We start from the raw sequence: 19,389 nt of genomic DNA on the forward strand, positions 1-19,389 counted from the left end.
GTTTGTTGTCATGATTTGTCACGATCTGAGTTGGGGGGAAAATGCATGGGGAATTATTTCCTGGGCCTGTTGTCGTTGTCATGAAAGGGGGCAGGACTGCGATGGTCTATCTATGGGGATCAATATAATAACCCATATAAAAAAGGATGAGACCAAGGCACTCCTGTGGAAGTTAAAAACTCTTTAAAAAGTGCCGTAATTTTTATTCACCCTAAAACATGATCATCAGGTCATTTATATTATATAAGGAGGATTTTGTTTCTCCAAAAAAAGTGTACAGTATTTGTTAAAATGTTGTTTTTATGAGGACACAAAGGAGAAAGGAAGCGGGCCAAATTCTTTCCAATATGGCTGCTGTGCACAGAGCCTATAGAGCACTGAAGTCTGATGTAATTAGACATCCTACCCGGGTTGCATTCCCCCCCCCCCCATTTTCAATTCCCATAGATTTTTTTTAAATCGCGTCAAATAAGAACTCATATGGGTATGAAGACTGTATCAAATATGAGCCACCTCCCCGACAATATCACCAAGACAGTTTATTTTTAAGAGACATTACTTCTGCAACCCAGGGGTTGAGCGAGTGACGTCAGGACTTCAGTACACTATTGCCAATACCGATGCCGAATAATGAGCCAATAATTTCTGTCAGGTTGTAATCACTGTTACGGTCTCCGTTGGAGCTCACCTGTCCTGCCGTTCCCTGTCTCGGCTGTCGGGTCTGTAGTGGTCTCTCTCTCGGTGGTCTTTGCCGTTGCTGAACGACGAGTAGGGTCTTTTCCTGCTGTCCGCTCCCCCTCCTCCCCCTGCCCCTCCTCCTCCTCCCCCTCCTCCTCCACCCCCACCCACTCCTCCTGCTCCTCCTCCTCCACCCCCGCCGCCCCCCGGGTTCCTGCGAGGCTCCGAGCCGTGGCGGTCCTTCCCTCCGCCGCCGCCGCCGCCGCCACCGGGGGCGCCGCCGTGCTCGTTGTAGCGAGACGGCGGTTGGTGGCGCTCCGAGCTGTAGCTGTCCCTGCTGCTGTCGTCCTGATGGGAGCTGTCCTTTAACCGCTCGATGTCTGAGGACAGCGGGGGGTGGGGGGGGGGGGTCGTTTTTTACTTTTACATACCGTGCAAATTAGGGCTGCGATATGCGATAACATAGTTGAATATTGTGATGACAACATGAAAACGAAACTGTAGCGGTCAGGCAGAAACCTCTTGTCATTGGTAGGCAGGTTTCTGAACCTGCCTAGAGCAACGATATTCTCTATACAACGATATTCTATACAACGACATTCTATACAATATTCTATAAAGCAACAACATTCTATAAAACAATATTCTATAACAGCCACGATATTCTATACAAATATATTCTATACAAAGATATTCTAATACAGCCACGATATTCAATACAGCGATATTTTATACAAAGATATTCTATGAAACGATATTCTATACAACAATATTCTAATTAGGGATGTCCCAATACACTTTTTTCGTTCCCGATCCGATCCCGATACCAAATACCAATACCAGTGTTGTGATCTCGTGTTGTGGTCTATAGCTCTCTAGCTATATATATATATATATATATATATATCGTGTTGTGTTTATAGCAGACTCCTCACTCAAATGTGCACTTGCAGTTTGGGCAACTCGAAAGCAACCTCCACATGCCCCAAGTTAACACTTTATTTACCTGCCATAGTGTCAACCCCTTATGGCCCCTACACACTGTAGGAGTTTTAAAGTTGTCATCAGAGTCATCAGATCGTTGTGTATTTCACACTACAGGAGTCTTTTTTTTTTTTAAATCGACTGTCATTATATCGTTGTGGCTTTCACACTAAACGATTGGTCGCCGACTAGGCATCACACACTGCAAGAGTTCACCAAGATGCGATCCAGACCCGATATAGGCTACATCATGTGTTTTTTATTCCAATTCATTTTGACATCTCACACACTTGCAGGATGCCGTGATACAAGCGCAAGACGCCTCTCTCTCTCTCTCTCCCCCCGTGCATGCCACACACAGGAATAGCTACACGGCGAAATGTTTGTGACAGCGTGTAGCCTATATGGGCTGCAGCGAGACAGGACGTTAAATCTTGATTTTCATGAAATAACTCCCCGTCTCTCTCCACACACACGGTCCAAAAGTTTGCTCCGGTGCAGTTTTATCAACATTATTCATGTGAAATGAGTTGGTTTTATAGACTATTTAACAGCAACATTGGGCTAATATAGCTACCATGTACGACACAGGACAGGGATCTACCCATAGAATAATATTATCATCTGATCATCTGATCATCTATCGATACAGCCAGACAGTGTCAGTGAGCACAGCTGTCCTGTGCTCTCATTGGCTGTAAATACAGGACTTCTCGGAACGCGGTCGCAACCCATTTACTACTGTACGGTGTCCAGTCCGTGACAGAGCCAAATATCAAACTTGCTTGATATTCAGAAACGGTCGGGAAGGCGTCGGCGAGCACTTTTATCGGCGCTATATCTTCTCGCAGAGCCTTTCACACACAGCGAGCAAAACCTCGGCGATCAAAGCCCGATCTTGTGTCAGATCGGGAGTTTTGTCGGCGAGCACCAAAAACGGTCCCCGACAGCATAATCGGAGCAAATATCGTGCAGTGCGTACGAGCCATTACCCATGTGTTACCCCGATATGACAAATAAGGGCCGACACCAATACTTTTTCAATACCGATACAGTATCGGGACATCTCTAATTGTAATACAACAACGAGTGTAAACATTAGAGACATAGGCCATGTTGAGAAGCGTTTAAGAGGGGTCTGGTCGTACCTGCATGTTTGCAGACTTGGGTGTTCATGGAGCTTGCATTCTGGTCCGCTGCCTACAGGAACACAAAAGACATTATTTTTTAATAAAAGCTGAGCTGGTCAACCAGTGTTTCACACCCTTGGGTCCGGGCTTAGGGGCGCCAAAGATCTTGTCTGTTTGCAGGTAGTCCAGAATGTTGTCATTATATCAGAATCAGTCTTTGTCATATCACATTACAAGTAACGTGGATGAAATTCTTGGTTATGCAGGCTCATCATTGCAGTTAAAAGATAGAGAGAAGAGCATAAAGTGCGTAGTACATATGACTTATATACATGATACAATGTGAGTGCATAATAAAAAAATCACACCCGTGTAAGGTGAGTGGTGCAACTCCGTGTGGGGGAGCCCGGGGGGGTCCCGGAACTTCCAGACCCACAGGAATGCGCCCAGGGTGCCGGCCCAGTTCCCGGCGAGCCGCCCCGCGTCCACAACGGTCGAGAAATGACAAGAGTTACCATGTGGGGGTTCCCGGAACATACCGACCCCCAGAAACACGCACAGGGGGCCGGCCCAAATAAAAGAGTATTATACTAAATTGCCTATCCACAAGCAAAAAAATAGCAGATGTACAAGCTCAAAACATGCTGCTTCGCATAGCGTTGTGAGATTGTACAACTGCTATTTTTTGCTATTTGTCGGAAGTAATCTCTCAAGACAGAGATTACTTCCGAGAACTACTCTACATGTACTCCCGTTACATGTAGAGTAGTTGTTAGGAATGAAAACAGAGACGCACCCCCGGAAGAGGAGGGCTGAAGGAGAGTGAACATCCGGTCTCTACATGAATTCAAAGGAATATTTTTTGCCGATGAGTGTGTGTGTGTGAAAACAGTGATTTCATTACAATTCATCAACTCTCCAGTGTTTTGTGTTTGCGTACCTGTGCGCTCTCTTGCCGTTTCTTGATAGCGTGCTTGTACAGCTTATGCAGCTTCCTGGCATCGAACTCTGTGAATTTCGAGACGAATATCCAGAGGTTTCTGTGAAAGACAAAGCCCCGCACGTTGAGTCGACAAAACTCGTGGAATCTTTAGTAAGACAGCTGTTCATGGGTGTCAAACTTTGGCCTCACAGTTCAGTACTTCGAGGACAATTTGTCTTTTGGAACGATTCCATTTTGTAAACCACATTCTTTAATTCAGTAGGGCTGAGACCATGTTTGGCTCAAAGATGAAACACAACAAAACATATTGAATACTGTTCAGTAGAAACCTTGTATGAAAAGAACCTGTGTTCCGATGTACCCAATATAGTTTTTCAATTTCAATTTAGACACTTAACCACATTCAAAATCTTTTGTAAATAGAGAAAATAGACGATCTACAAGCTGTGAGCTTGTAGATATTTTTTCTTAACTGTGATATAGCTATTTTCGCATCAGTCTTGTATAACGCCGTAATGTCTTAAATTATGAAGAAAAAAAAGATACAAAGTGTCTGCCCGACAGCCAAGATGTTGTTCTAAGGTACGTACTTCCTCCACTGTTTGATCTGCTCGGGGTTGGTGTACTCCTTCAGACACTCCGTGATGTGGTCTCCTATCTTGATGAGACACTGCCGCGTGTGCTCCAGCTGCTCTCGCTCCGACAGGCCTTTCTCTGGCCTGTCCAGCTGCTTCAGGGCCGCTTTGACCGGACGCATGCGCTCCTTACACTGGAAGCACAATGAATAACACGGTTAGAGTTTGACAGGACGCAGGGGCACAGTCGGTAGCACTGTCGCCTCACAGCTAGAAGGTCCTGGGTTCGATTCCCTGGGGACGCTGGGGCTGTGTTCTCTCCTCCACGTCATCAGTGCCCATACCGTATGGGCACTGATGAGTGATGATGCGGAAGAGAGAACATGAGAGAAACTAGTTTTCATGTTCTCCCTATGTCCCCCTAGGCGTAGGGGAACAAATGTCCCCCTAGGCTTAGGGGAACAAAAACAGTAATCCTGGTCTCTAAACTGCCTCCCCCTGGCCAGCCGGGGCACCTGATGGATGGGAAAGGAACTGGTTGGAATAACGTGTTCCTTCCATGCGCTACAATGAATAACACGGGTAGGACACATGAACTCCCCATTAGGGGCGGAGATCTCCAGGTACCTGGCAATTCGATTCCGATTCACCTCATGTATCGTCCTTGTGATTACCGTATGTTGTTTTGTACTTCATGGTTGTGTGTGGTGTGGTGTGTGTTGTTTTTAGCCGGATCTCACCCAAGCACGGTAAAATAGTACGGATTGGCAATCTGTACATACACGGCTAGAAAATCCAAAAATTAGTACAGATTTTGGGGTTTTCTAGGCACTTATGTACGAAAATGCCAATTCTGTGCTATTTCATCACGTTTGGGTGAAACCGGGTTTTTTTTAACAGATGTGAAGACAAATATCCCTTCGGGGACAACAAAGATAATTATTGTTATTTATCATAATTATTTCTATTGTTATACTTAAACACAATGAAATGATTTTCCTGTGTTGGGTACGCACCACACTGAAGGTCTTCTGGTCGAGTTCCTCAGATTCTTCAGAAACGGCAGAGTTCTCACCCACAGCGCTGACGAGGACCGGTGGCCCGTCGCCTGACCCCTTCTTGGCTTTGTCAGACTTGGCTTCCATCTGACAGAGAAACACACTGGACAGTCAGCTCTCATTCAAAGCACACATTACAGCGGTCACTCGATCCTGTAGGTTTACACTCTATAACATTCGATGAATTAGCCCCTTCCTCACCCAGGAGTCAGCCCAGCTCCCCAGTCATATCAAAACTTGACTATTGTAACTATCTCCTTACTGGCCTACCGGCATTCACACTTACAGTAAGCCTCTGCAATTGATCCAGAATGCCGCAGCTCGCTAGGTCTTCAATCAGCCAAAATTCTCACATGTCACCCCCCTTCTCCACTCCCTCCATTGGCTCCCGGTTGCTGCCCACACAGAGTACAAAACTCTGAGGCTGGCCTTCAAAGCAACCAACAAAGGTATGGCATGCCATATCTTGCAAGTCTGATCGGACCCTACAAACCCTCCCGCTCGCTCACATCAACCAACGCAGGGGAGCTGGAAGAACATTCAGACAACACTCCACACGTCCTAAACTCTTCTCCCTTCTGGTTTCAAAACTATGGAATGCACTTCCCACTGCAATTAGAACTGCAGACCCACTCCCAATCCTCCGCCGTAGTCTGAAGATCCACCTCTTCAGACTTCATCTTAGCCCGTAGCACTCGACAACCTTACAGGCGTATGCAAAGGCTCAATTTATGTCATTTAAATAGCATTTTATGTAGACATAGCACTATACATATTCCACTGTTAAGACGGATGTTAGGTTCTTAGCTTACGCATGATTCTTGATTTGTTTATGTATTTGATGTATTAACATGTGTTCCTGCGTCTGCTAAATGGCTAAATTGTCTGAGAGTGTACTCTGTCCTGGGAACTATAAAATAACAATTTGAGACTTAAATTAATCTCAGGTTTCGGTTTCGGGACTAGAGGATTTTTATCACTGAAAATATGCATATCGTGCGCAGCTACGGGCAGAATGAGACTAGCAGTGCTGCATGCAGCGGCACTGGCAATACTTTTTAAGCCACAAACTACCGTTATTATTGCAGAGAAACCCGCAAAATTGTTTTCAGAATGCCTGAATAAATGTTGCCAGTACCATCCACAGGCACAGCACTAGTCTGTACCCCCATGCAGCAGTCAGAAAAATGCTGCGTTATTTGAAGAGGAAATCAAAAGTAAAACGAGGGAGAAGAACAGACGGAGACTGACACGGGAGTGAGCTGCCTCAAATCCCGACACAAACTCTATTAAGGTGAAATAATATAGTTAATATAGTCCGCTGCAATTAATGTTCTGCTTGCCAGTGCCTCATACTCAAACAACCTACCACACCCCGACGGCACTGACGTTTTTGCCCCAAGAACACAGCCCTCCCTTCCCCAGGCTGTGTGCCTGTCCTTGCCTCGGGGTGTCGCATCACATGTGCCAAACAAAACAATTTAACCCCTGCTCCCGAGTTTTAAAATCACATTTTAATAGTTACTTAGGTCAGTTGAGTAAATGTAAACCTAATGTTTGACGAGTCACTGACAATTTGAGCCATGACAGGTAGCGTGGCCATCTTCACTCTGCCAACCTCTGCACAGTACAATCTTAAATGGAATTAAAATGATTTGCATACAATATGCGACATTTTCTCTTATTCCCAGCTGTAGGAAGTTAAAGATAATACACTTCATGATGCGATGGTGAATGAGTCCGTTTCTGTGACTTGTATTTTAAGTGCATGCTGGTTGAAGCCAACATGCAGGCTATATGTAAAGATTCATAGGCTAGTATGGCCAAAACATTCTTTCATCTCAGATATATATTGCCATACAACGAGTATAATGTGTATATAGTCTTATGAAAACCTTTCACCTGGGAACATTTTGACTAGATCGGTGAATCTACAGAAGAAATATGAAGCCAAAGAAAAAATGTACTGCGTGTATTGTATTACAATATGGTTACCGTATTTTAAATAAAAATAGTTATTAATTTCGTAATCCGAGTGATGATTTATTTTTACGGTTCAAACTGTATTTTGGGACGTTGGTGAAAAAAAGTTAGTCTGCCCCACCAAAGAGTAAAATAATGATTAATGTGGTTAATGGTTAAGATGACACAGATGCGTTCCAGGTCTTATAATGGGTTGAAAGCCGTAGCAGTGTTGCGGTGTTATCACCTTGTCGAACACATCGTCTTGTTTATTGAAGGCGGGCAGCTCGGGAGGCTTGGCGTCTCTCCTCTCCTTGGCCTCCTTCCTCTCCTTGGTGTCATCTTTCTCCTTCTTCTTCACCTCCCTCTCCTTGGGCTCCCTGTCGTCCTGCGGCGACGGCGATGCGGCCGAGTCTTCATCGCCGTCGCGCTCCTCCTCGTCCTCCCTCTCGGCCGGAGGACGCTCCGCACCCCCCCGCGCCCTTCTGGGCGGCAGCCTGACTGGTGGTGTAGCCACCACCTGGGCAGGGGGAGAAACATGATCATGGATCATGGCAATGCGGTGGATCAGGGGTAGCGTGGCTGGATGGTAACTGCAAGATTGCCAGTTCGAACCGGGCTCCCCCATTGTTGGTGTCGAAGTGTCCTTGAGCAAGACACTGAACCCCTAATTGCTCCTGTTGTGGTTGGTGCCTTGCATGGTTTCCGCCGCCATCGGTGTATGAATGTGTGTGTGAATTAGAGCTGCCGGAATTGTCCAAAAATTACATTCGGATATTCGTTTTAAAAACTCACGTGGATTCGAGCAATTCGACCCATTCGGATTTCGATTCCGATTCGGGGCCATTCGGATTTTTTTATAATTATATTTACACCAATACAACCTGAGACATAACATTTAAGATCGCATTGCTGGCGCAACTCTCTCTCTCTTTCTCCGCTCATTGGCGCTGCTGAAAACCGAGTTGGAACACAACGCATGCATTCTCCCGTAAAACTTCACAGACATTTTTCTTAAATGAGCAATCCTACCACACATAGCCTTATCAAAACGAGGCACGGAGGCAGTATTAATTCACAGAACAGAACACTGCATTGCTGCTGCTGCCGGACGGGCGCTGCAGTTCATCCTTACGCATTTTATTTATCTTTTTATAATTTCCTGAAGGATAAAGTCGCTTCATGATTGAAGATTGATGAGTGATAGATCTGTGTGTTGTTGTCTAAAAATATACTCTCCCGTCCGTCCGAAACAACACCGAAGCAAAATAAGTTTCGGCGTAGGCCAGGCCTGTCCCCGATTCTGATCACTAGGTACGCTGTTGACGGAAGATTTCACCCTTCTGAGCAGCGTACACTCACTGCGCAAATAACGTAAAAGGCCACCGCGGCCCCGCCCGCCCTGTGCTCACCGTTGTTTGCGCACCGTCCGTGCGCAAATGACGTAGCTCATTGCCGACTTTGCACAGGGCGGACGGGGGCCTTTTGTGAATCGGGGAACCTACGCAGCCTGCGTAGTCTGCGTTTAGGAAGAGTGCGAGGCAGCTGATTTATTCTTCAATGTATGCCGGTGTCGGCGTGTTGCGTGGCAAATATAACTAATCTACAAGCTCACAACGCTTACCCACGGCAGTCTCGCGAAAACTTGCACAGCATTTTTTTTTTTAAATTCGAACCATAATTTTATATATTCAGTTATTCATTTGATTCGAAAATTCGTTCGAATATGGAATATTCGTTGGCAGCTCTAGTGTGAATGGGTGAATGTAATGCACAATCTCTGTAAAGCGCCTTGGATAAAGGTGCTATATAAATGCACCATTTACCATTTATATATAAATGCACCATTTACCATTAGTGGTGTAAATTAAGTCTATATTTAATCACTTATAAATATCTATTTAAAAAAAAAGAATGATAAAAAAAAGAAATGGGACAAAAATAAATAGCAGATCTACACGCTCAAATGCATCACGTCACAATGTGATATGAGTTTATAGATATTATATCTATCGCTGTTTTTGCATGACACCGTTGTACAAAACCGTGCTGGTTGTGGTAAATCACAATAATGAAAATTAATACAAATTCAATTAAAGTATTTTGTGTCGATGTGTTGATATTTATGCATCCCCTAAAATCTTCGATTATTCGATTACATAAATACATTTAAAAAAAAGTAGTCAATTGCATAATTGCTCAGAAAATAATTGATTGACAAAACGTGTCCAAGCAGCCAAAAAAATAAAGTTGTTCTCCTGCTATGCCACAAAAATCATCATCGTCATAAAGAAGTATGAATCTCTACAAAACAGCACAGACAATCAATCACAACGGCACACTGTCATTCAACGTACCTTTTCTTCCTCCACATCCTCCTCTTCATCTGACCTCTTGTCGGAGACCGTGTCCGACGACGGACTCTTGGTCACCTCGTCCGTCTTGGTGGGTTTCGCCGTTTTGGTCTTCTTGCTGCGCGGCTTACGCTTCCGTGAACTCACCTGAGAGAAACACCACACACTCGATCAATATTTGTCACATTACAGGTAATATGAACAGGGTGAAATTGTTGATCGTGCAGAGACCCATCATTGCAGTGAGAAGACAATAGAATATGAGCATAAAGGGAAAGAGGAGAGGGGAGAGGAGACACATAAAAGAGCATGATATGGAATTGGAACTGATCTTCATAATAAGTCAAGGATGTATCTAAAGTGCATTAGTAAAATAAGAGACATGTATGCGTTTTATTTGCAAGGACCCCAATAACGGAGTGTGCGAATGGAACCAAATGAACCGGGTTCATTTGGTTCCATTTTAAGACTTGTTATGGTCATTCAGGGCTAGCTCTAAATTTGGTTATATTCTGGTAATATTATTGTCTGCTCATGTCCGTGGCAAAATATATTTTTTACAGAAATATCCACTACAAGGCAAGCCAACATGGCGATGATCTCCTGTGAACAGTCCCTGCTCGTCTCCAAGCCTCCTTCATGGCAAAGGTGCGCGTACCATAGGTTGAGAATCACTGCTCTAGATATATTATAACTATATGGTGTACTCAGTCCCTGCTTGTCTTTGAGACTCCTTCTTAGCCAGATCCTCTAGATATATTATAACTCTATGGTGTACTCACAGTCCCTGCTTGTCTCTGAGCCTCCTTCTTGGCCAGGTCTCTGCTCAGTAACTTGATGAGGTAGTCTGCTCTGGTCTGAAGCTGCTTGGCTTGAGGCTTCTTGTCCGGGTCGTCCGGCAGGAGCTGAGGAGAAACACCAAAGACACCAAACACATTATAAACGGTCTGTCCAGCTCTTCAGTAAACAGAAAATAGGTTTTCAGTTTGGGTGCCAATCAGGAGAGAGAAGTAAAATGGTGAATTTATATAGCGCTTTTTATCCAAAGCGCTTTACATAGATTGTGCATTACATTCACCCATCGATGGCAGAGGAAACCATGCAAGGCACCAATCTGCACATTGGGAGCAATGTGCAGATTGCACTGTCCATTCTCTGTAAACCAGGGGTGGGCAACTTTGACGATGCAGAGGGCCACTATATTTCCACTCACTCCCTATAGGGCCATATATTTTTGATATGTTCGAATTGAAATCTTGAATTTTTGCTATTTTTGAATTGGAATCCTGAAAATTTACATTTTCATGTCATTTCAAATGCCTTTAATTATACTTGTGTTGAGCAATGAGCTACTAATTTAGACTGAAGTAATTAAAGCGGGTCATGTTTGCATGTCGTAGAATTGTAACAGCTGAAACCAATATTATATCAGTTTTCTGACATTAACCTGAGGGCCGCATTAAGTGAAGGTGGGGGCCACATGTGGCCCCCGGGCCGCCAGTTGCCCAGCCCTGGTGTAAACTAACGGCCTTGGACATACAACAAGGTGTCCACCCGGCAGCATGGTTCTACAAACAGCGGAGCTCAATTCAGACCTTGTGTGTGAGGTTGAGGTCGGGGTCCATCTTGATCATCTCCCAGCTGCCGTAGCCGTACTCGTAGATTCCTATCAGTAGACTGGAGTCGTCGTCCTTGCCCCAGTCGATGTCAAAGTGGGCCGCCTTGGAGTGGCAGGGAATCATGTACCTGAGAGAACAGAACCAACCACAACACGTTTAACGCTCCAGCTGCTAGTTCCATTACGGGGTTTACACTTTTTGTTTTTTACCAGTGAACTATTCCATAATTTATTCTACCTCTCATTTCCACGACTGGCAGAGAGCGGGTTTTTCAAACTGCATAATGTCCCACAAATCCGAATAATGTGATTGATGACATATTATACTTTCACATATTCACATATTCTTTGAGACTTTTTGCGGGGTCAAACAAGGAAATGACGTGACGTTGATCCCCTCACTCATACTAGGACACGACGTATGTGTGTAGTCAGATGAATAGTTACCTCTTCCTCTCCTCGGGGTCAGAAGGGATAGCTTTATGCAGCGGAGCCAGCTCCTCCTCGTGAGAAATCACCAGCTTGGCGTTCACCTGCACCCCCGAAATCCTGAAGGTGGGACCTTTCACCTTGCCTCGTCGACCTCCTGGAGAGAAAGATTGGGCAAAAAAAAGAGTTTCACAATTGAACAATCTTTTGAAATGACAATAGAAAACAACATGTAGGCGCGACCCATGAAAATTGGTCGGTGACGCACAGTGGGAAACAGTGCTCTACAGCAGTTTCCCAAATGTTTTAGCCTATGACCAAAAAGAGAGGTTAGATGTTTGTCCAGGACACAAATTAGTGAACATAGCAGATCTACAAGCTCACAACGCACACTACTTCTTAAACATTTGATTTTTAATTTATGGAATTTCTTTGATATCTTTATGAAATGAATGGAAAATAATCTTTGAAATTCATGAAAATGTTTTGCTTCTTTGAAAATGTTTTTGAAATAATTTTTAAAATAATTAAAAACAAAATGTAGGAAACCTACAAATGTGTCCACGACCCACTTAATGGGTCCTGTAAGAGCCATATGATGTCTATATTGTCTAGTAGTATTGTAGTACTCATTTGATGACGTCACCACAGGGCGTGGGCTAGACCCAGGTTGCTTGGGTATTTAATGGGCCCCAATCAAGCAGCAGGTGTTGCTGATTGGCAGAGGCACAATGTTTTTCAACTGTGCAACAGGAGCTGTGGTCTGTAATATTCTGGACGTTTGATTGTTTATTTAAGTATTTATTGTATGCTGAGGTGACAGATCAGCTAATAAATGTGAACACAACGAACAGTTTGGACTTCAGTTTATCAGCACACGTCTGAACACCTCTTTGCCGTCAGTATACCACACAGTGCCTTTAGTACAGGACTTTGGGCACTACAGGTCCCGACCAACCGTTTGGGAACCAATGCTCTACAGTGTGTAAAGGTGTTTTCACTGACCCGACGTCTTCTCGGCGCCACAGGGGTTTTCCCGCAGCGTCCTCAAGCAGCCGTTATGAACCGTCTCCGCCAGCCGCTTCAAATCGCTCTCCGACTTGTCCACCAGCTCCGCGTCACGTGCGATGGCGTCCAACCTAAGAAACAAAAGGGGAGAGACCCTTAGCACCGCGTTATAGGCAAGCGGAAATGTGTGAGATTATTACGATTTGGGTTGTCAGGACTTACCGTTCAAGAGGCCCGCCGAACTTCTTGTAGCTTTTCACAAATCTGTTGAGAGATCGAGGAATATTAACCCATTCAGGCCTGACGTCGAAATTTTAAAAAAAAAGTTTTCTAAATCATGACAATTTTCTGAAAGATTTGAGGTACATTTTAACGATTTAAAAAAAAATAGCAGACCTACAAGTTCATAGCGCGCCACTCGGTGGCACGCTATGAGCTTGTAGATCTGCTATTTTTCAATAGCTAAATTATAACAATGTTTAAAACACCAAAAGGGGTTCCCGCCCAAAATGGGTTAATGGTTAATGTGGTTAAACGCTAACGTGACATGGATGCGTTCCAGGTCTCAATGGATTAATGACAAAGACGCAAAACACAGAGAGAAGTGTGTCTTGGGGAAAGAATTCAAAAGCAAATGAGCATAAAGGGAAAGCAGTCCCAATCTGTGATTAGGGAGCCCCTTCCCACACTAATAGTTTCCTAAACGAGGGGTTCTCAATGATTTTGGCTGGGGACCCCCGGAAATGCTTTGGCCAGGTCTTGTGTACAATGAAACCAAATGGACCCGTAAGGATCCATTTGGTTTCTCCAGTTAAAGATCTATAAGGGTCCATTTGGTTACCAACTCTCCATCATTTAGCTGGGGACCACCTGGAACCCCATCAAGGACCACTGGTGGTCCCCAGAAGTAAGGGATGGCAAAATGCAGACAGAGTCCAGACACGAAAATAAAATCATTCATTCATTCAGTTAAATAATTCACAGAATGAGACCTTTGCTTTCATGAACTATCCAAGACCATTAAGGCTTCTGAACAATTCTATCGCTAGTTTGACCAATTGTTGTGAGCTTATAGATTGGCTATTTTTGGTGCATGACACCGGTACCCAAAGTTAAAGACATGTTGGCCTCTATAGTCGTGGCGAAAACTTGAATGAAAGAGTACCTTCGGATCTCAGCGTCGCTGAAGCCCTTGATGTTTTCTCGTGGGATGGTACGTGGCCTTCCTCGCTTTTTGGGCCTCTTGCGGTCGGAAATGGAGTCACTGTCTGACCCCGAGTACCGCCTGTTCCTGCTCCGCCTGCCCTCGTTCCCGTTAAAGCTTATCTGTGGAAGGAAAACGCCATCAATATGGAGTCCCATCAATAGCAATCACGACATTAGTTAATGTTCAGACGGTGATGTGAGAGACATGATTCTAATTTAGTCTTGGGCAGGACATGTTTGTTTACAATTCATTTATGTGTAGAAAAGAAAAGAAAACAAATTTGAGATGCGTTTGTCCATCCCATGAGTGAATGGAATCATGTGGTTCCTCCATCGCAGAGAACAGAATAAACACAGAACATCCAGGGTGGTATTCTCTTCTATCAACGTCGTTCCATTAACACAACCGTGTCTCACCAACACTGAGCCAAATCAGGATTGAACAAACAGAGTACACGAGCAGCCTGGCACAGTCCATTGTCAAAAAGACCATCATATACGGTAGCAGCAGATAGATCTATTATTAGATCTATAAATAACCTGTTTTCCAAACAGGTACAGTATAGATCTACCTCCATGAGGACTGTGTCAGAGTTCCTCATGCGAGGCAACATGTAGATCTATTATTAGATCTATACAGTACCCGTTTGGCTCAGTTCCTCATGCGAGGCAGCAGGAAGATCTATTATTAGATCTGTACGGTACCTGTTTGGCACAGTTCCTCATGCGAGGCAGCAGGTAGATCTATTATTAGATCTGTACGGTACCTGTTTGGCACAGTTCCTCATGCGAGGCAGCAGGTAGATCTCATTCAGCTCCTTCTGCCTCTCCTCCTCCTCCATCCTCATCCTCTGCTCCTCAGGGATGATGTCGTCCCACCCTCTGTGGTTGTGTTCAGAGTCCATGTCCTCCGAGTCACACATGGTGAAGTTGGCCACCTGTGTAGGGATGTCACACACGGTCATAATCTAGCCCTGCATAGAGGGATGTCACGCACGGTCATATCCTAACCCTGCATAGAGGGATGTCACACACGGTCATATCCTAGCCCTGCATAGAGGGATGTCACACACGGTCATATCCTAGCCCTGCATAGAGGGATGTCACACACGGTCATATCCTAGCCCTGCATAGAGGGATGTCACACACGGTCATATCCTAGCCCTGCATAGAGGGATGTCACACACGGTCATATCCTAGCCCTGCATAGAGGGATGTCACACACTGTCATATCCTAGCCCTGCATAGAGGGATGTCACACACTGTCATATCCTAACACTGCATAGAGGGATGTCACACACTGTCATATCCTAACCCTGCATAGAGGGATGTCACACACGGTCATATCCTAGCCCTGCATAGAGGGATGTCACACACTGTCATATCCCAACCCTGCATAGAGGGATGTCACACACTGTCATATCCTAGCCCTGCATAGAGGGATGTCACACACGGTCATATCCTAGCCCTGCATAGAGGGATGTCACACACGGTCATATCCTAGCCCTGCATAGAGGGATGTCACACACTGTCATATCCTAACCCTGCATAGAGGGATGTCATATCAGCCCTGAGCCCTACCCCTAGACCTGTTTGGAGGGATGTCACACACAGTCATATCAGCCCTGAGCCAACTCCCATTAGCTTCTGTATTAGCCATAGTCTTTCCACGCTGTTTTAGCAGAATATACAGCGCTGTCCGTGGTGTTGATCAGATCGGCGATGTTCGGAGGTCATTTCTGATTTTCCGGTGATCGCGATTGGAATATTGGCGTTTTCTGGAGCAAGGATGGACGTAGCTTTGGCGCTATTGCTATTAGCATTCAAGATGGCGACAAACCGGACGCGCGTCATACTAAAATTGCTTCTCATCATGTACCCAAGTGCCACCACTTTTTTCCTCCAGATGGCACTCATTGTGTTAAAATGGGGTAAATGGGGAAACGTGTCTTTACCTTGAACTGAGACAGCAGTTCCTCTCCCACGGTTGAAGGACCGGGGTCGTTCTGGTCTCTGGTCTCTGCTCGTTTCAGAATCTCATCGATGTCCATTTCCTGTAGGATCATGTACAAATGTATTAGTTAGCCAGGTCCCAATTCATTTCATACTTCATCACAGCAATATCTGGTCTACATCCAAGCTCACTGTGCGTCGCATGAGTGGTGAGCTCGCAACAAAGTTTCAACCATTTCATGTAATGACTGTTGTATCAAGTCAAGTCATTATTAGTCACTGAATGACAAAAACAAATACATACAGATACACGTATATCTCAACGTGAAGATAATCAATACAATAATAATATTAATAATCGATAACATGATGCAAGATTATCAATATATGTTTATCATTTCCAAACCATAGGTTCCTGCTCCTCTCCCTCTGGCTCTTTGAAGAGTTCCTCCGCCCCAAACTTCAAAATGGCCGACAGCTCCTCCTTGTTGAATGGCGTTGCACTGTTTGAAGACACATAGTGGTGACATGACAACATAAAAATGTAACTATGTTTAATTACAGCTCCCCCAGTCAGACATGTATACTCTTAGATTGTTTTGTTTTTGAGTGCTTGGGTGGCGCAGTGGTAGAGTCTCTGCCCACCACTACAGAGGTTGTGGGTTCGAATCCACCGTGGTGCATCCGGCTTTATGGGGCATCTACGCGAACACAATTTGCCCGTGTTCGGGGGAAGGAATCCGGGCGGAGAGGAGGGTGATGAGTCAGTATGATAATTCTTTTTTTTTAAAGTGTTTGGAAAATGTTGAATAGTTTTGAACTACAAAAAAGTGCGAAAACCACTGATTTGGAAGGCATTTGTAGAATGGGCCTCAAGTCTTTATGGGTTTAAACAAAAACACATTTAACCATTATTTTAAAACTTTAGCAGTTGAAAAATAGCAGATCTACAAGCTCATAGATCTGCGGCACGTCGTGCTACAAGCTTGTAGATCTTCTATTTTTCAAAAATCGTGAAAATGTGTGCAAATCTTTGAATATATATTCTTTCCCAGAAAATGTTTTAACTCAAATATTTGCTTCTGGAGGGGTTCCTGGAACAACATTTTCAGATGAGAGTCGGCGGCCAATTACATATAATTATGGGGCTCCTTGACATTAAATGGTGAGCTCCACTATAGAATCTGGCCTCAGCTCTTAATGGGGTTAATGGTCAGGTAAAAAGACATGGCGGTGACAGCGGTACCTGGACGGGGCAGATCCGGTGTGCAGCACGGTCTTGCCCGTGGTGTCCATCCTCTGGATGACCAGGTGGTCCAACACCATCTTCTTCTTGGCTCGCTCTATGATCTCCTCCTCCACTGAGCCCTTGGTCACCAGGCGGTAGATGTTCACCTGGAAGAGAAAAATCACTCAATGTTAGTCCTATACTAATAATCATATGGAACAATATATCCCTCCCCTTTATTCTGACCCGGCCAGACACTGAATTCTGGTATATGGGTCTGGCTGGAGATGATCAAGTATTGTTACATTTGATTACCATTATTGTTAAAACGGTGGTTCTCAATCTTTTTATGAGTGCTGGTTGACTAGCACAGCGATTCTGTTAGTCGGGACCCCCAGATGATTACCCTTGGGGTGCCACCCCCAATTGCAGCCCTTTTGTGACATATATTCATATTTTTAAATCATAATTTTAATGCCAAAAGAAAAATCCGCGATTTACACACTATATCTCATTTTGACGGGGCAAGACTATAGTATTGGGACAATCAGACCTGATGGTGGCGGTAACGTTACCATTGTGCCGATTCTGACCAAAAGGAGCGAGTGAACGATGACCACATCCGGTTAGGATCAAAATATCCGGTAGTAGCTTTGCTAGTGTGCCACAATGAAAGATGTCCGGAATGCTAAGCTATCATCGTCTTTTTCATAACTAAGTCAAATTAAGCTCTAATCAAGCCCAAAACATCGCATTTTACGCAGCTTTACGCAGATTTCGGCCGGTTTTAGGAACATTACATCGGCCGTTAGCCAAAAAATGCTAAATTTTGCTACATTAAGGTCCCGATTAGGCTCCCGATTGACAGCCCGTCAATTCCGTCAACGGGATATCTGGATTTATTGATTAAATCCGTCAATTCCGTCATCGGGGCTCTAAGGGTTAGAGTTTTCTCACAGTAAACAAACAAACATACAGAATACGTGTATACAGGGCATCTACACGTTTCTAAAGTTAAGATTTAAGGACTTTTATTACTTTTTAATACTGCTAAAAAACGCAATCCACAAAGTATACCATGAACATTAAACATTGGCCAAACTATTTGGGGGGCCACAGACTGAAATCAAGTAGGGGTGTTTTCAATTAATCTAACATAAATGGAGTTTGAAGTTACAATGTGTCACAAGGGGGCACTGTCAGGGCCTGGGTGCCAGAATACACCTTAAAATGTGAACGGACGTTCAGTGACGTCATGTGCGTTAACGTGCGTCAACCCTGACTTCAAATTTGAGACCGCTCTCAACTTACGCTCGCTCGAGACATTGAGGAACTTAACGAGATAACGAGACTTCGTGCAGTCTTCCCGGATGCTTCAAAACACCACTGAGCAACTTCTATTGAAATGAATAGCAGGGGGCAGGGCTGTCGCTCCCGGTTCACACTCTATCCTTTATAACTCTATGGCTAATATCCATAGTGGCCTCCGAACTCTGCTATTTTTGTCCAAAGAGATTTAGGTGTAGAGTGAAAAAAGAAAGCGGGCTAAATATCGATCGGCATCAGGTCTTAATGGGGTTAAGTGGTCAATCCGTGGTACCTGTCTCTTCTGTCCGATGCGGTGGGCCCGGGCCTGAGCCTGCAGGTCGTTCTGAGGGTTCCAGTCCGAGTCAAAGATCACCACGGTGTCGGCCGATGCCAGGTTGATGCCCAGACCGCCCGCCCGCGTCGACAACAGGAAGCAGAAATCCTGGGCAGGGGGAGGAATAGTTACACACAAATAAGACACATGAATAAGACAAACATAAAAGGTCCATAGACTTGGCTGCAACATGACGCCATAACGTCATGTTATGGCTAGCGGCCCTCCAAAATAATAATCAGGGACTCCTCACAGGCAGTTGAGCCAGTAGGGTACAACAGCAGTGACAACGCAATGTGTGTGGGAAGGAAATAATTGGCATAAGAAGGGGGTAAAAAGAATTATACGCTACTCTAAATTTAAAAGATTAAAAAAACAAGTAATTTGCAAGTCAAGTCATGTGCCTCTTACCTCAGAGCCCTCTGCGTTGAAGTGATCCAGTGCCTGTTTCCTCATCTCTCCCTTGATAGAGCCGTCCAATCTCTGAAAAATGTGAGCAAACCTTATAGGGGGGTCACTGGCACAACATCTTTTCAAATTGGGGTCTGTGGCCAAATACATATGAATTTGGTGGTGGGCATCGGACAAAACAATGTGTCACGGATGAGGCTCTAGTTACTG

At 44.6% G+C, this 19,389-nt stretch overlaps 1 protein-coding gene across 1 annotated transcript in view; it reads right to left on the bottom strand.

Moving 5' to 3' along the window:
* Positions 1 to 19,389, bottom strand: part of chd1 (chromodomain helicase DNA binding protein 1) — a 37,840-nt gene that overhangs the window by 2,978 nt on the left and 15,473 nt on the right. Inside the window, exons 17-36 of the mRNA XM_079524027.1 lie at positions 19,180 to 19,251; positions 18,727 to 18,876; positions 17,145 to 17,293; positions 16,305 to 16,401; positions 15,901 to 15,999; positions 14,713 to 14,883; positions 13,905 to 14,065; positions 12,962 to 13,003; positions 12,737 to 12,870; positions 11,750 to 11,888; positions 11,280 to 11,430; positions 10,467 to 10,589; positions 9,688 to 9,831; positions 7,578 to 7,850; positions 5,327 to 5,455; positions 4,326 to 4,504; positions 3,733 to 3,832; positions 2,811 to 2,862; positions 873 to 1,058; positions 689 to 806 (exon numbers count right to left, since the gene is read on the bottom strand). Of these exons, the coding sequence (XP_079380153.1) occupies positions 689 to 806; positions 873 to 1,058; positions 2,811 to 2,862; positions 3,733 to 3,832; positions 4,326 to 4,504; positions 5,327 to 5,455; positions 7,578 to 7,850; positions 9,688 to 9,831; positions 10,467 to 10,589; positions 11,280 to 11,430; positions 11,750 to 11,888; positions 12,737 to 12,870; positions 12,962 to 13,003; positions 13,905 to 14,065; positions 14,713 to 14,883; positions 15,901 to 15,999; positions 16,305 to 16,401; positions 17,145 to 17,293; positions 18,727 to 18,876; positions 19,180 to 19,251 (2,669 nt within the window). The remainder of the gene's footprint in view (positions 1 to 688; positions 807 to 872; positions 1,059 to 2,810; positions 2,863 to 3,732; positions 3,833 to 4,325; positions 4,505 to 5,326; positions 5,456 to 7,577; positions 7,851 to 9,687; positions 9,832 to 10,466; positions 10,590 to 11,279; positions 11,431 to 11,749; positions 11,889 to 12,736; positions 12,871 to 12,961; positions 13,004 to 13,904; positions 14,066 to 14,712; positions 14,884 to 15,900; positions 16,000 to 16,304; positions 16,402 to 17,144; positions 17,294 to 18,726; positions 18,877 to 19,179; positions 19,252 to 19,389) is intronic.

This window comes from Electrona antarctica, assembly GCF_951216825.1.
Source record: "Electrona antarctica genome assembly, chromosome: 16".
Taxonomy (NCBI): Eukaryota; Metazoa; Chordata; class Actinopteri; order Myctophiformes; family Myctophidae; genus Electrona; species Electrona antarctica.